At 50.4% G+C, this 16696-nt stretch overlaps 1 protein-coding gene across 2 annotated transcripts in view; it reads right to left on the reverse strand.

Moving 5' to 3' along the window:
• PLOD2 (procollagen-lysine,2-oxoglutarate 5-dioxygenase 2) overlaps positions 1 to 15602 on the reverse strand; it is a 91889-nt gene extending 76287 nt beyond the window's left edge. For both annotated transcript variants that reach the window (XM_066241324.1, XM_066241323.1), the window contains exon 1: positions 15335 to 15602. In XM_066241324.1, the coding sequence (XP_066097421.1) occupies positions 15335 to 15455 (121 nt within the window). In that variant the 5' untranslated portion in view covers positions 15456 to 15602. The remainder of the gene's footprint in view (positions 1 to 15334) is intronic.
• Positions 15603 to 16696: the final 1094 nt, after the last annotated feature.

Genomic DNA, 16696 nt, shown 5'->3' on the forward strand with positions numbered 1-16696 from the left:
ATCCAACCCTGTGCGATGACATGGCTGGACCTTCAAGGCATTAGGCTTAAGTGAGATAAGTACATACTCCCCAATCTCACTTACATGTGGACCCCAAAAGAGAAATAAAAAAAGAACCATAGAAAAAAAAGAGGTCAGACGTGTGGTTACCACAGGTGAACGGTGCGGAAGGGAGAATTAGAAGAAGGTGATCTAAAGGGACAGACGTCCAGTTATAAGACAGATAAATGCTCGGAGTGGAACGTACAACAGGATGACAATACGTTCAGTTACTCGGGTTAGAGAAGCAGGGACTCTAGTGAGGAAAAGCGTTCGAAACAGGTCTTTAAAATAAAGTTTCTGGTTCTTTAAAAAAAATGGCTTTGGGTATCACCAAACACAGCTTCCTGAATGGACAAGACGCCTCTGCGACAGTGAGCGGGGATTCCAACAGTGGGAGGGAACTGGACAGACAGACACGACTATAAAAAGGTTAAAGCGGCCCTGGCCGGATGGCTCAGCGGTAGAGCATCGGCCCAGTGTGTGGAAGTCCCGGGTTCGATTCCCGGCCAGGGCACACAGGAGAAGCGCCCATCTGCTTCTCCACCCCTCCCCCTCTCCTTCCTCTCTGTCTCTCTCTTCCCCTCCCGCAGCCAAGGCTCCCTTGGAGCAAAGTTGGCCCAGGCACTGAGGATGGCTCCATGGCCTCCGCCTCAGGCGCTAGAATGGCTCTGGCTGCAGTAGAGCAATTCCCCAGATGGACAGAGCATCGCCCCCTGATGGGCATGCCGGGATCCCGTTCAGTCGCATACGGGATTCTTGTCTCTCTGCCTCCTGGCTTCTCACTTCAGAAACACACACACACACACATACACACACACACACACAAGGTTAAAGCATGGTATTTCAGCTGGACAGCAAGGAGGGCAGTACATCTACCCCGTGGAAACTCTAGGAGGCAATCACCCTTCTAAAGAAACGGTGACTCAGAGAAGGTAAGACACTCGGTCCAAGGACAACCAGCAAATCAAGTGTTTGCGATGGGAGTCAGATTGCTCAGCCCCTGCCCTTCCCTACCAGTCTGCACTGTCTCCCACAGGGCGCCTGTGATCATTAGCACGCAAGCCATTCTGATCAGCTGGCCTTAAAAATCAGTCACACGTTCTGGTAAGCCAGCCAAGTTCATACAGACCTTTACTTCGCAGTTAGGAAGATACAGCCCCCTTCTTGGATGAAGACCCCTCCCCGGCAGTATCTAGACAGCAAACACCCTTCTGCGCGACTTCTGCATCCTCCCAAGGTCAGGAGAGCAAAGCGGCACCTTCCACAACTGCTTAGTCATTTACTCAGCACGAAACACAGGCTGAGACCAACACAGCTCTCCAGATAATTCAAAGCCCAACACACCCCGTACCTCAACTTAGAGACACCAAGCGATGTGAAGTGCCCTGTTCCAGGCTGGAACAACGCACCGCAGTTGGCATCGCAGTCCCAGCGCCGGTATTTCTGAACCTCTGCTGATCACCGAGGCAACGAGCCCATCCCTTCTGCCACATGAAGAGCAGATCCGGGACCACACACTGTGTCCGTGAACACGTCCTGCCAGAGTCAACGCCCGCAGGACCGCGGGCCGAAGTCAGGGGGTGGCGGGCCTGCCCAGGACAGACAGACAGCTTGTCATGGCTACTATGAAATGCTGCACCATCAGCAAGCGTGACCCTGACCAATAAATCCCCAGCACGAAGCCACGCAGAGCACGTTTCCGTGTAGGACACATCCGGTGTTACACGTGGAAGGTTCCCCCTTGGCCAGAATCTGGGGCAGGGGCTTCTGTCTAGTTCAGGTTTGTTCTGAATGAATGCTCTGAACCCGTTTAGATCACCTGTTTTACAATAATTTTCTAACACAGCTGCGAGCAACGTCACCCCGTTCCCTGTCGTCCTCTGCCCTATCAGCTCTTCCCACTGAAGAGGGCTGAGAAAGATGGCCCCACGCTTTGATTCCGTGTGAAACTCATTCACAGGTGGACCTCTCGGGCACTTCCTAAGAACAGCGTACACTTAGCGACTATAAGAACTGACATCCATGTCTAGAAGTAGCTGTCAAGTATCACGTGTGTTCATTTCTTAGGTTGGCACGCATGGTTTTAAAGCAGGCTTCTTAGAGTTGATCTTTCGGCCTCACACTGAAAGACCTCACTATCCAATCAGCCATGAGCTGTAACCCACCGAGGTGCTGAGGGTCCATTCAATGCCTGGCCACAGGCGGGGCTGGGGGCTGGGGTGTTCAGGATTTCACGCCCCCTGATAAAACCCTATGCTTACGCTGGAGAGACAGAAAAATGTCAACTGCTTTATGTTAAATGATAACACAAAGGTACTTGATCATTTCAAGAACACAGATTCCCCTGTCACCTGACCCAGTACTCTACCGGAAAACTATTATATTTACTTCCCTATTCAATGAATCACAGTTCATCTTTGAAAACCACGTCTGGACTACCTGGGATCTGTGGTGTCTGGTAATCTAATTACACTTGAAAACAGTAACAACTGCGTATCTTTGCAACATTAAGCCACTCTCTCCCTCTCCACTTGTTTTATTTGAGCTGCTTCCTTCATTTTACCTAAAATCCCTCTGCAAACAGTATGAAAAAAGAGAAAGAAAAGGTGTTGGGCACCCTTCCCACATCTCCTCCAAGACTGGGTCTAAGACGGCGGCCCTCAGCAGATGGGTTCCTTCCCGGGGACGCACGCACATGCAGAATAAATAAATCTACTGAGACAATGAGCAGGCATAGGAGTGCCGGCCAAAGGTCTTCACGCCAACCTTCCACTCCCCGTTCCGGCCTAGCCGTGATCTCCACGCTAGGAACACATGCTTACACACAGACACACGCTCAAACACTGACTCTCTCCCCTAGACTGACTTTACTTACCAAGTTCCTAGTTTACTAAAGTAGATTGTTACTTTAAAGCGATTTAATGCACTCAAAAAGCAGATCTAGGCGACTGGAGAACTGTTTCCGAAACAATTTGGAGGAGGGCCTCTGATATTTAAATAGCACATTCGTGTACAAATGAAAGTGTTTCATTTCTAAGAGCTACCAGCATCATTTTTCGTTAACTGATATGACTTAAATGGTCAGGGCTGAAACAGAGAAAGGAAAAAAAAAAAAAAGTTCATTTTCTAAAGAGTACAATGTCGAACTGTACTCAAGAGGACACGATTCTTCACAAAACAGACCAGAGAATAGCTTCATATAAACACCAGACTGCTTTCTCCTGTCATATTAGAGACACTGGGAATATTTTTAAATGTAAATTTAGTTCCAGTTATTCTTGGCCTTCCTTTTATCTCTACATCAAAAAAGCTAATGAGGAAAAGTAGCAATACTGAAAGGTCTGGCCAAGTCCAGCTGCCGAAAGAATCGTCAGAATATTAAAATATAAAACAACTTTCTTTCCGCTGCTTCCTTTGGCCTAACAAAAATACTGACGGGAGGTTTACTGACCGTCTGCTTTCTGAGGCTTGCAGCACATCTATCTGTCTGACACTTAGAATTCCAGTATCATCAAATAACGAAGCTGTAAAGATCGGAGATTACCAAGGAAGTCCAGAGAGGCGGGGTCATCGGCTCAAGGTTGGTGAGTGGAAGGCTTAGGACCAAGATCTAAGTTTCCTAACGCCCAGATGTCCACACACTTGTTTGCTTGACGTGTCTAGTCTTACATACAAATAATTTCCCCCGTGAGAATCTTCGAATTTCGATGTGGAGCAGACACTGAGCCTGGAGTGTTGGTTTTGTTGTTTTTTGTTTATTTCGTTTTGGTTTATTTTGTCTTGTTTCGTTTTTCTATGTTTCCTCCACGTTAACACAACTCAGAATGCAGCCTGATCATTCAAGAAATACTGGCTGACTTAAATTTTGAAATATTGTCACACTTCAGAGTTCTTACACAATAGCAATTATTCCCGGCATACATGATCTAAAAAGTTAGGACATGGTTACCCTCTGGAGAGAAAACAAATTCTGGGAGAATTTTTCAAGCTTCGTTTATCAAATAAACCTAGATTTTCAGAACTACTTAGATTCATAAAAGCAAACACAAATTACTATTTAAAACCAAGAATTAGAGTAATACCAGAAGACTTACAGGCGAAAGTACATAAAAACTTCCACGTGTGGAGAAAACAGATCGTCTCATGGCTTCGGTTAGGCTGACAGGTCCCCAGGAAAGTATCAAAATAACTAGTCTCCTATGTCAAGTTTCTCGTCTACTACTTACACACAATACTTCTGACAGTAATTATGGTTTTTTTTTCCTCCCACATTGATCAATTGTCCCACACCAACTGGGTGTCCCAATTGGGTGAATTCAGTTCACTTCAACCAGAATTAGTGCAGACCCCACAAGTTAAGGTCTCAGTCCCATAAAACTGCTCCCACTTCAGAAGACAATCTTAAGGATTGGGTTCCCGGGTATCCACAGCTTCTGTGTGACTTGGTTACAAATCAGAGGTTCCCAAGAACCCCCTCCTTCCGTTCATTCATTGGCTAGATCCACTGACAGAACCAGGGAAACAATTGCTCACTATTTATTGCCTGTTTGCTACAAAGACTATGATACAAGATACAAATGAACAGCTAGATGGAGAGGCACACAGACAAGGTTGGGAGGGTCCTGCCTGCAGCTTCTGACCCCGTGGAGCTGGGGTACCCCCTCCTCCTAGGCTACAAATGCAGTCGCTGACCCAGAAGCCCATACTTCGGAGACCCTTACAGACGCTTCCTCGTGTAGACGTGAACGCTTATTAACTTCTTTTCTAACTGCCCTCTCTCTTCAGAAGACGGTGGCTCGGGCTGCCAGTTCCAAGCCCCTCATCTTCCCGGGAACCAGCCCCTTCCCACGAGCTTACCTCTCATTAGAACAAGTGATGCTCCCGTCACCCAAGAAATGACAAGGGCCTTAGAGCCTTGTGTCGGGAACCAGGGTCAAATGCCAAACATGAGCAGGAACGTGGGGGACAGAGACCAGATGTCCACATATATTTTTATTATTTCATAAGCCACTCGCTCCGACCTACCCAGGGACCCCCCCCCCCCCGGACTCTCAGCCTGCAGGAGAACGAGCCGCCTGCGTGCAGGAAAGCGGTGAGCAGTGAGGAGTGTGGTCAAAGAACAGGGGGACACAGCCCCTGAGCCCCAAGCGCGCCAGAGGTGTGGGTCCTGTCTCCTCAGAAGACTGCGTCTCTACTTGGTTATGTTCGTTTCTTTGCTTTGGTGGATTTCCAGGCTCAGGTTTTTTTTGTTTTGCCTTTGGTTACCTAGTAAAGTCACTGTATATAAAAAAAAGAAATTCCAAGCCTGTTTAAACTGAGAAGAAAAGGAGACCTGTCCTTCTCGAGAGGCGGCGGACAGGAACTCCGGAGGCTCTGGACAGAGCCAGGCACTCTGGCCACAGCTGCGGTGCCCACTGGGGGCCAGCAGAGACCCAGCAGGGCCGGGGCAGGGCAGAGGAGACCTCGGCAGACAAGGGGTCTCAGAGCCCACGGGGCCCTCTGCCTAACAGCCCTTTAAGTCTATGCCCGGGGGCTGAATTAGGGAGGGCGCTCTAGCCTGCTTGCAAAGCCTTAGTCAGTTTTTTGTTCTTAAGCAATTACTTCTTAAACCCTGTATTGGCTGATTTCTTGTTTGTTTTCGGAGAAGCTAAAATAGCTGCCCCTGGTGTTTACCCTGTTGCTAGAACCTCGAGAAATGGGTTACAGGTTTAAAGAACCAGTTAGAGCAGGGGTCCCCAAACTACGGCCCGCGGGCCACATGCGGCCCCCTGAGGCCATTTATCCGGCCCCGCCGCACTTCTAGAAGGGGCACCTCCATCTCATTAGCCAAAAGCAGGCCCATAGTTCCCATTGAAATACTGGTCAGTTTGTTGATTTAAATTTACTTGTTCTTTATTTTAAATATTGTATTTGTTCCCGTTTTGTTTTTTTACTTTAAAATAAGATATGTGCAGTGTGCATAGGGATTTGTTCATAGGTTTTTTTTTATAGTCCGGCCCTCCAATGGTCTGAGGGACAGTGAACTGGCCCCCTGTGTAAAAAGTTTGGGGACCCCTGAGTTAGAGAATAATAATACACAAAAGGAAGGGGTTCCCTTCTTAGCCCAGTAAAAAGTAATTATTTACCTGAAAAGTAATTAGCAACCTAAGGCCCCTGGCAAGTTTTGGCTTCAAACCAGCAAAACAGCCTCGTCAATGTCAGAGCCTGGAGGATGGGGCACAGGCTCTGTGTTGGGGCTCGCTGGTCACGGGAATTAAGGGGTAACAGCTTCTGGGACTTTTCCTGAACAAGGTCCCAGAGTCAGAAACCCAAGACGGCCAGGATCCCACGGATCTCTTCTGGGCTGTTGTGCCTGCAGAGAGGGTGACGCTGTGTGACAAGATGCACACAGTCCGCATGGCCTGAGCCCGGAGCGTTGGGACTACTGGGGAGGGGGGGCAGTAAAATTGCACCTCTTTGAAAGTCCCTGGTGCCTAAGACCCTTCACCAAATGGTGTGCCCAGCACAGAGGAGAGGGTCCCCAGCACTGAAATCAGAAGGAAGCCTTCTTTTTCCCGTTGAAAGGAACTCTAGAAGCAGTGTCAGCAATTACTGGATCAACACCAGGTGTCCTATGCATCCAAAGTAATAAAAGCAACAGTAACATCACCATGACAGTCAATGTAACAAGTGAAATTTAATTTTAACTCTGGCTCAGGTTAGCAGCTCGACCATGCTTGTTACAGACACCTTTCCTGACCCTGTAGCCCCGGTCTTCAGCGGCACGTCCTCCAAAACTCTTACTTGTATTAGAAGCTTTATTTAGCATATTTATAGTTACCAGCATGTCCTTTGACTTATATTGAAACTTAAAGGTGGGTTTTTTGGTCATAGTAGTGACTGGGGAGAGTCCCCTCCTCGCTCAGAAACTTGCAGACAAAGTGTCACTTCCCTGTCAGAAGAGGAGAAGTCAACAGAACGGTAAAGGAAATGATTTCAGTGCTGACCCTGCTCGAGATAAAAGCAAAGGTTGTCTGCTCACTATTGACAGCTTTCTCACTAATGAGACAAAATTTCATTCTACCTATGAACAAGAAACCTATATACAAGCAACACTTAACACCAAGTTTCATGTAACAGAACAGACAGTAAACCAAGTCTATTTCTACCCCCAACAAATTAAGCCTTTTCTCGTTTAACCGCATCTCCTTTAAGAAATAAACTTAAGGGGGGGGGGGGGGAGAGGCGAAATGTATCCAGATTTTTTTTTAAATGTATTTTTTGTTTGCTCACTTTTTTTTTTTTAGATTTTTATTTATTTATTCATTTTTATTATTGAAAGGGGGAGAGATAGAGAGAGAGCAGGAAGCATCAACACCCATATGTGCCTTGACCAGGCAAGCCCAGAGTTTTGAACCGGCGACCTCAGTGTTTCCAGGTCGATGCTTTATCCACTGCGCCACCACAGGTCAGGCCCCAGATTTCAATAGAAATAAAAAATGATTGTTATTTTCCCAAAACTGTTAAAATAGTATTCTGAAACTAATGAAATTAAGGCCTGAAAAATGCTGATGAATCAATCTATTAATTAAATGTGTAAGTGTACCAACTTGAATTAGATTTTAAAATTTTTAATGTATTGTGTTGACATGGTTTCAAGTGTCCCACTCAATACGACACCCCCAGCCCCCCCACGCCATGCAAAGTCTCTTTCCATTCCCACTTCACCCCCTTCCCCCCTTTTACCTGCATCTGTGTTCTATGTACATATCACTGGGCTAATAATCCCTTCAACTGCTTTGGAATGACATCTTTTTAATACAGAGATTTATACTTAGAAACAAAACGAATAACCGAAGTCAAGTTCCCTCTTTTAACACGCAACAGAAAATACCTAATGGAAGGTCGCCGGTTCGAAACCCTGGGCTTGCCTGGTCAAGGCACATATGGGAGTTGATGCTTCCAGCTCCTCCTCCCTGTCTCTCTCTCTCTCTCTCTCTCTCTCTCTCTCCCCCTCTCTCTCCTCTCTAAAAATGAATAAATAAAATAAAAATTAAAAAAAAAAAAAAAAAGAAAATACCTAATGGAAACCTCTCTCCTCTAGGTAGAAAAATAAGAAACCTCTGCTCTTGGAATTTTGTTTTCAAGTTACCCTGAGTGGAGAACGTTGAGTTATTTGAGGTTACTGTCTTTTTTTAATTCCACGCAGTCTTTCCGGAAGGGGCATTCTTGGGGCACAGTGAACAGGATGGTAGTAATCAGTTCTCTACTGCCATCGCCCGTCTTCCACAGCTGGATCACCGTGCACAGGTGACAACAGACAGGCCTGAGGCCAGGAAACAGCACAGGCTGCCATGGACACACACTATCTACCAATCTACTCCTCTGGATGACGGTCTATGGGTAACTAAAATCCCAGGAGCTCTGAAGACCACGTCCCATTGTTCCACTTGAGTTTGAGGAGGCACATGCGAACCAGCGAAACAGAGGAAACCTGTCACCCTGGAAGCAACCCAGTTCTCCGTGTCGCCCGACTGAGCGCAGCGCCGGAGGAATAAAAACGCTCCCTGATCAACGTGCTAATCGTTTCCTCCAAGGACTCTCTGAAGAAGAAAGAGGCATCGTCTTATCTTACCAAACGGCCATCGCAAGGGCTTTGTTCACTTCTGATCATAAGTGCACTGTTTATAACAAAGGGCCTGTCCAGTAGCATATAGCACCGTGTTTTTATTGTTCTTGATTTTAGCGAGAGAGAAAGGGGAACAGAGAGAGACAAGAACATTGAGCCATTCCTGTATGTGCCCTGACCGGGGATCGAACCGGCAACCCCTATGCTTTGGGACGATGCTCCAACCAACCCAACTATCCGGCCAGGGCAGCACTGTGTTTAAAATGAGGTAACGGAGTGGCTCTCTGTTTGAATTCAAAGGTCTACAATAAAAAAAGAAACAAACAAACAAAAATCAGGCCTTCCCAAAGGTACACGCTTGCAGTTCTCCGGTGGAATTCGCACTCGGGAGAAGCACAGTGAACCCCGCCAGACGATCAGAGAAGTGGGGGAGAGGGGAAGTCCTAAAGAGCTCTCATCACAAGGAGAACATGTTTTCCCTTTTTATTTTCCTTTTCTTTCTTTTCCCTTTACTGTTTCCACAGGAGAACACCACCGACATGAGGCGAACCTGCTATCGTCGTCAATTCACATCACACGTCGATCAAACCATCCGGCTGAGTGTTCACCTCGACCTTGAAGACGGAAATCAACAAATCCTGCCAGGCCTCTCCAATGCCCAGAGCCAGCGGCTGCTACCCAGAGCCAGGCCCTCCTCGGGCGGCAGCACAGGGGACCTGCATGGGCCACAGCCTGCGTGGGGATGTCAGCTCCGAAGGTCCCGGCCCGCTGGGGGCGTTTCCCGTACCACTTAGAGACGGAAGGCCTGACCCTCTCTGCTCTCTCGCAAAGCGCCCACCCACCGGCAACAGGGACACGAACAAGCAAACGGAGCGGGGGGGGGGGGAGGCAGGAAGCTCTGGGGACCCTAAAAACTGAATCACGTGTCATTTCCATTGGCCACAATATAGTTGTTTCCTGTTGCTATTTTTCAACCATTTAAAAATGTGTCAAAACCACCCTGGCCAGACAGCATCGCCCCAAAGCGCAGAGGTTGCTGGCTTGATCCCCGGGGTCAGGGGATCTACAAGAGCAGCTCCACGTTCCTGTCTCCCCCACACACACACCCCCGCCCTCTTCCTGCCTCTCTCACTAAATAAATAAGTAAATCAGTAAATAAATATGCAAAACCACTGTTAACTCACCAACCGCATGTACAAAAGTAGCCAAAGGCCCTTGGGGATTTAGCCCGCGGGGCTGTGGTTTGTCCCCTGGCCTGGGACACCGGGTGCCTTCGGTTTGTACCTATCCCACCCCCCCCAACCCCAACCTGACTTCAACCTGCAAAGTACAGGCTTCCTCTTTCAGCAGCGATTTAATTCCTTTTGTGTCTCTAGGTCTCTAACCCCCGGTCTCTACTTCTTTTCCCAAGGTCCCCAAAGTCCAACAGAAGGAGGGAGAGGACTAGAAGGACACGGCGTGTGGCCTGAATGCGGGGCAGGGTCCCCGCCCCTCCGGCTTCGCTCCACAGCCCTGTGCCCTTCTGCCGGTTCCGGAACCCTTCCGAACCTCCACCGTGCCGCCCCACCCCGCGCCACGCCACGGATAAACAGAGGGTCCTGGTATCCAATCCCCTGCATGCCCCTTTCGGAAGGTGACTGGCAAGGAGCAAGGAAGGGAGACCAGAAAACAGGACATTTAGAGAAGAGCGGCCCACCACCGGGCAGAAACCAGGCCCCCAGCCTGACCAGGCAGTGGCACAGTGGCTAGAGCGTCAGACTGGGATGAGGAAGACCCAGGTTCGAGACCCTGAGGTCACCAGCTTGAGCTCGGGCTCATCTGGTTTGAGCAAGAGCTCACCAGCTTGTACCCAAGGTCGCTGGCTCAAGCAAAGGGTTACTCGGTCTGCTGTAGCCCCTTGTCAAGGCACATATGAGAAGGCAATCAATGAACAACTAAGGTGTCGCAATGCGAAATGGAAAACTAATGATTGATGCTTCTCATCTCTCTCCATTCCTGTCTGTTCCTATCTATCCCTCTCTTTGACTCTCTCTCTCTGTCAAAAAAAAAAAAAAGAAAAGAAAAGAAAAAGAAACCAGGCCCCGCCCGACCTTTGGTCGGGATGCGGCTAGACCGTGGCAGGGTCTGGACGCCCAGGTAGAGAAAGGAAACTCGGTGAATTTTAATTAGAATCCCGGGAAAGGGAGCCGGCGGCAACCTTCCTGACTGCCTGCCACTATTCATGCTTCTCCGCGTGGGCCAAAGACTCCACAAACACAGACTGAGAATCTTCTTTGTGTCCGAGACACAGGGGAGGTACTGTGAAGAGCCCTGAGATGAATAAGGCTCAGTCCGTCCTTCCTCCAAAGAACGCATCGTTTATGAAACGTCAACAGCCGTCGGACAGAGCAGGTATGGTCTGTTGAAAGAAGTTCGAAAAGAGAGCCAAACAAAAGACAGGAAGGGGAAGGATCTCCTCGGAGCTCAAGGTCAGCAATGAATAGAGCTTCAAGAAGAGACAGACGCCGACTGACATTTGGGGGTACAGACGCCCCTCGGGATCCGCAAGGAGCTCGTTCCAGGGGCCCCCAAGGGCACCACCATCCGTGGATGCCCCGGTCCCGACAGAAAACGGTGTGCCAACTATCTCCAAAAGTCGGAAAATAAAATCACAGCTCTTTTCCTTGTAAAAGGTAATAATAATAACAAAAACAATGTATGCAGTCAGCCTTCTGCACGGACGGATTTCCACCTGCTGATCGAGAAGGCAGTGGTCGGCCCACCGTCCGTGGATTTGGAAGTGGCGGATTCAGAATGGTGGGTGCGGAGGGCTGGCTGTCCCACGGGACCACATGTAGGAGAGGAGGCTTCTCGATGCCAGGGGACATGACTAAACTCTCCTCCAAAGATGCTGCTCCTTCAGCAACCGCCTGGGAGCGCTCACCCTTCCAACACCGTGTCTAAGCGGAGTTCCCTTTAGAATGCTTCTGCCAAGGGGATGCCTAGAAAGGGGTATCCCAGTTTAATTTTTGTTTCCTGTCCTCTGCTTGTCTAGAGCTGTTTTACATGTCTGTTTTTATCCATACTATGAAATAGAAGGCACAGCCCGTCTGTCTGTCTCAGGGAGATGAGTCGTGTGTGGCTGGAGCCCCAGACCCAGAAAGTACAGAGGACAAGCCTGCCTCTCTCTCTCTCTCTCTCTCTCTCTCTCTCTCTCTCCCTTCCTTCTAGAGGTTTCTCCGGGATCCTCCTCTTTCCCCTCTCCACCCCGTAAATTGCCGGTTTACATCAGTGGAGGGAGACCAACCTCGCCTTTCCCCGCCTGCGTGCGCCGGAGTAAATGAAAGAGTTTATAAATGAACATGGTGGGAAAAGTACTGGTCTTGACAGAAACATCTGAAACCATTTCCTCCATGTTTGCCCAAAACTTGGTTTCTGTCCAGTTTAGATTATGAAATAGTCAAGGTGCCTTCGAAAACATTCAAAAAAATGTTCACCCGGGTCTTGGGAGACCGGGTTGCAAAGGGCTTGACACAGCCACCCTCTCACCTCCTCTTGTCTCCTCTGGAAGGTAGAGAAACGCAGGAGAGACACAACAGGGGGTGAACCTCGTTTCCTCAGGAGGGTTTGCCACAAAAGCTCCCACGGGGATATATTTTAAAGCAAACTTCCTATAAAAGATTCTAGGAGAAGATGCTTGTTTTTCACCAGAATCTCGTGTCGATTCTTTCCACGCTCAGAACAAAGCAGCAACCAAACAGGGACCAAAGCAGCCCAGGGCAGAAGGCGCGGGAGGCGGAACAGCACGCAGCGGCCTCCACTCCGGTCAACACGCAGCGCCAGAGCTCGGAAAATCTCCCTTCCAAACTCTGACTAACACGACTCAATGAGCACATTCCCCCCACAACAGTGGAAAACTGGAAAATCACTCTAAATATTTGCTTCCAAAAAAAAAAAAAGAGTTGCTCTGCTCTGCCCTGGCTGGGTAGCTCAGTTGGTTAGAGCGTCGTCCTGATATGCCAAGGTTGAGGGTTCGATCCGCAGTCGGGGCTCAGACAAGGATCCACTGATGAATGAATGCATAAATAAGTGGAGCAACAAATCAATGTTTGTCCCTCTCTTGCTCCCTTCCTTTCTCTCCAAAATCAATAATTTTTTAAAAAAATGTTTTAATTGTTGCTATCATCATCTCAGTAACACTGTAATGCTACAGTGCCTCAGACGACACAGATTTGCCTAATCCAGTGGTTTTCAGCCGCTCGGGAGGTATTTGGCCAGTTTCCGTGTTGAGACAGTTTTCCTTCTCATACCTGGAGGAGGGCACCCCTGGATGCCAGGGGTGCAGGACCAGGGTGTTGTTAAGCATGGCGCAATGAACAGAGCACCCACAATCCATAATTATCTGGCTCAGAAATGTCAACAGGACCAAGGAACTCTAGTCTAATCTATTTCTTCATGACTAGCCGGGACATGGTGACAAATACAAGAAGCACTTTTCTTACAGACCTCCTATTAAGTTAGACAACTTAGAGTTGTACGGTTTGTTTGCTATCTACATACATAGTTTCCAATATAGTAACTCTCTTTTTTTTCTTAAGCTTTTATGGATTGATTTTAGAGAGAGAGAGGAAGAAAGAGTGAGAAACATGGATTTGCTCCACTTAACTGAGGCACTTCTTGGTTGATTCTTGCATGTGTGCCGCCTGGGAGTCAAACCTGCGACCTTGATGTATCCCAACCACAACGTTCACACAAGTAGCTCCGAGCTCCTTGGCCAGGGGCAATTTAGTCATTTCCACTTGAAATATTTTAGGGAGAGAATGGAACACAGTCTAGGATTCTAGCCCTGCCATCAGCAGTGTACCATCTGTATCTATGAGCTTATCACATCTGCCTACACAAAAGTTGCATCGTCAAACTGCCTATGGCCAGCTCTACCTAGTACAAATTAATACTTGCCTGCATTTAGGCGATAACTGAGTAACCCATCCATACCCACTGAAGACAACTGGCTCTCAGATTTCAGCAATGGGTTTTCTGTGGTCACTTTGGCTAAAAAAACACCCATATCTGAAATCTCCTTTCTCTGATGTTACGGTCCATTCAAACATTACCGTCCAGCCAGCTCCATGAAATCTAAAAGCCAGAGTGGGAAAGAAAAAAAACGATTTGGATTGTAAACTTAAAGGCGACCGCAAAGAAACGTCATCCGTACAAAGTAAAGGTGGTGTTGGTGATGAAGAAAATAAAACAGACCAAGGCTAAAGCGGGTGGCTCCACAAGTAGCAAAGCCCTGAGAGGTTACTTCATTTCCCAGTAAGTTCCACTGGGTGTTTCATAAAGAAAGTCATTCTTCTGGTGAATTTTTTTTTAAAGTCTCCATTTCCAAGTTTGCTTAAGGCATTTAACTTGTCTATTTTCTAGCTGTGACACTAAAAGAAAATTGTAGAGTTATGGAAAAACTGAGATCAAATGTAAAGGCGCCACGCATCTCTCTGAAAGAAGCATTGTTAGCTGACAGAAATCCGTCTGCAGGCTGAAGTTTCTCCAGCTAACAAAGCAGGAGTGGAGAAAGACGGGCAGTCTAGCCACGGAAGTTTTCTGAAACGCTGAAAAGATGAAGATAAAAACTATTGCTACAGAGGATTAGCTAAGCTCTAAACCAAATGTCAGCTAGCTTCTCGGGGGTAAGCCTTGAAAAAGACGTTTCTGTCTTTGTGTTAAGCAAAATTCGAGCAGAAAACTGCCCCATGTACTTCCAAAAAAATATGGTTCCAAAATGATCCAAAATTAAAAAAAAAAAAAAATTGCAGGACATTTATGTGCAAGGTCTAATTTCAGCTAACCGAGCACAGAGTCCCAGCACAAAAGGGGCACACTCAAAGGACAGCCGTGTGTGACAAATGGCACCAAAAGTATGTTTAGATAAACATGTGGTGAGCGCATCTTGCATCTGGCTGAATGTAGCAAGTCCTGCTTTACATGAATTTTGACGAGGCTATGCACTGCCGTCCCAGCTTCTGAAAACAAGAACCGGCCCCGGGTTTAGGGAAAGGGGGGGGCGGGGGGCTGTCCACGGCTTCCCTCTCCAGGTCCCCAGGGAGGAACGCCGCCTCCAGCCAGGAGGCACCGGGTAGCCAGGCAGCCTCCCTGAAAACAACCCAGGATTTTTGAGCGTTGTTTTTGGCAAGCGGGAGGTGTTACCGGCTGCTTCCCGGGGCGCTTGGAAGGAATGTGTCACCATCAATCAGAAAGTACACTGAGCCCGGTGTTCGGGTCACAGAGGGAGTCCTGCTCCCCATCCCACACGGATGCATCCTGCCAAGTCCAGGAAAGGAGGAGAGAGGAGCGAGCAAGGGAAGGTGTGTCGGTGCCCAGCGACCTGCAAGACCAGGGGGAAATCGCGACCAGCGCGGGCGGAAAGGTCCCGCGCTCTCGGGTTACGGCGCGCCCGCGGGGCCCGCCGGGGGGACGGGGCGATGAGGGGCGATGAGGGGCGATGGGGCGCGCTCCCACCGGCCCGGGACCAGCGCGGCCGCAGCCGCCCCGGCGCGGGGACTGGCCGCCCGCCCTCGCTCGCCTCCGCGGCTGCGCGCCGCACGGGCTCGCCCCAGCTCACCTGGCCAGCCCGGCGCCCCGCGCCGCAGGATGAATGAACGGCCCCGGGACGGGGCTCCGGGGACGCGGGCGGGCGGGGGCGCTCACCTGTGGGGATACTGGGGGCGGCCTCCGCGTCGGCCCCTCGGCAGGGCCCCCCGAGGTGGAGGACCAGGGCCAGCGGCAGCAGCAGCAGCAGGACCGGGGGCTGCGCCGCGTGCTCCCCCATCTTCGGCGCCCCGAGGGCCCGCGCGGGCTCGGGCACCCACCGCCGGGCGGCAGCCAACTTCTCGCGAGAGCGCGGACGGCCCGGGCCGACGGGCGCGGCGGGCGGGAGCGAGCGAGCCGAGTGCGCGCAGCGGGCCCGCGGCCGGAGTCAGGCCGTGGCGGAGGCGCCCCCGGCGCCGCGGGCCACTTATAAGGCTCCCCGAGGGGGAGGCGACGGGGCGGGCCGCGCCCCGGCTATTGGCCGCCCGCTGACCCGCCGCGCCGCGCGGCTGCGTGCGCCCCTGCGGTCGGCTCCGCGCGCCGGGCCAGCCCCATGTCTAGGTCTGGCCGCGCTGGACAGACCTCATTAGGGAACCATCTGCGGCTACGTGGGGAGGCGCACGCAGGGCTCCGCGGGTCCCGAGTCAGGGAGGGGGCGTGGGCCAGCGGGGAGGGGCGGGCGGCGCCCCGCTCACCTCTGCGCCCCTGCGCCTCTCCACGCCCCCCTCCATCGGCCCCTGAGCCGGGGACCTGCGCGCCCTGCCTGTGGGTGCTGCCCCCTGCCCCGAGCGCCTGCAGGGCCTCCCCGATCTTGGCTGAATGGCACCCGGCCAGACGCAGGGCACTGGGTTCCCCACCCTCACCTCCACCCCCGTGAGACACGGCGGTTAGGTTTCCTCGCTCCGCAGAGGGAGGCCCGTGTCTTTATTCCCAGGTCAGCCGAAAGCTTTCATCGCCCCGGGGTTGGGGGCACGTTTCTGCTGCCTCCCCCGCTGCCAGGGCGGCCTCGGACGCCCTCCAGCAGCGGCTTGTACAGCCCGCGGGTCACAGCCCGGCGCGGTGCGCTGGGGCCCGGCCGGACAAGCCTGTCCTTCCTTCCTGCACATGGAAAAGTACTCCCGGACACGGCTGCTGGCGCGCCCGGCTCTGCTTCCAGTTTTAGTTCATGCCTAAGCAAATGCCTTTTTTTTTTTTTCTTCTTTTTTTCTTTCCTGCGTTATTTCTCAACATGTTAGCCAAGCCAGTGTTGACTCTGTTAGGATGGGCTGGAGCAAAAACACCAGACGCAGGCGAAAGTGTGAAGATGTTGGTGACAGGAGCTGTATGAGGGGACAAAAAAAGAACGAGACTCGCCCTATGACCCGACCCGTATTCTGTACGCTACCTCAATCTTCCTAAAATAGAAAAAAAAAAACCGTTTTGAGGCAATTCTCTTTCCAGCTCTGAGCGCCTTTGAAGTTACCATGGGGGGGGGGGGGAACC

This window comes from Saccopteryx bilineata, chromosome 8, assembly GCF_036850765.1.
Source record: "Saccopteryx bilineata isolate mSacBil1 chromosome 8, mSacBil1_pri_phased_curated, whole genome shotgun sequence".
Classification (NCBI taxonomy): Eukaryota; Metazoa; Chordata; class Mammalia; order Chiroptera; family Emballonuridae; genus Saccopteryx; species Saccopteryx bilineata.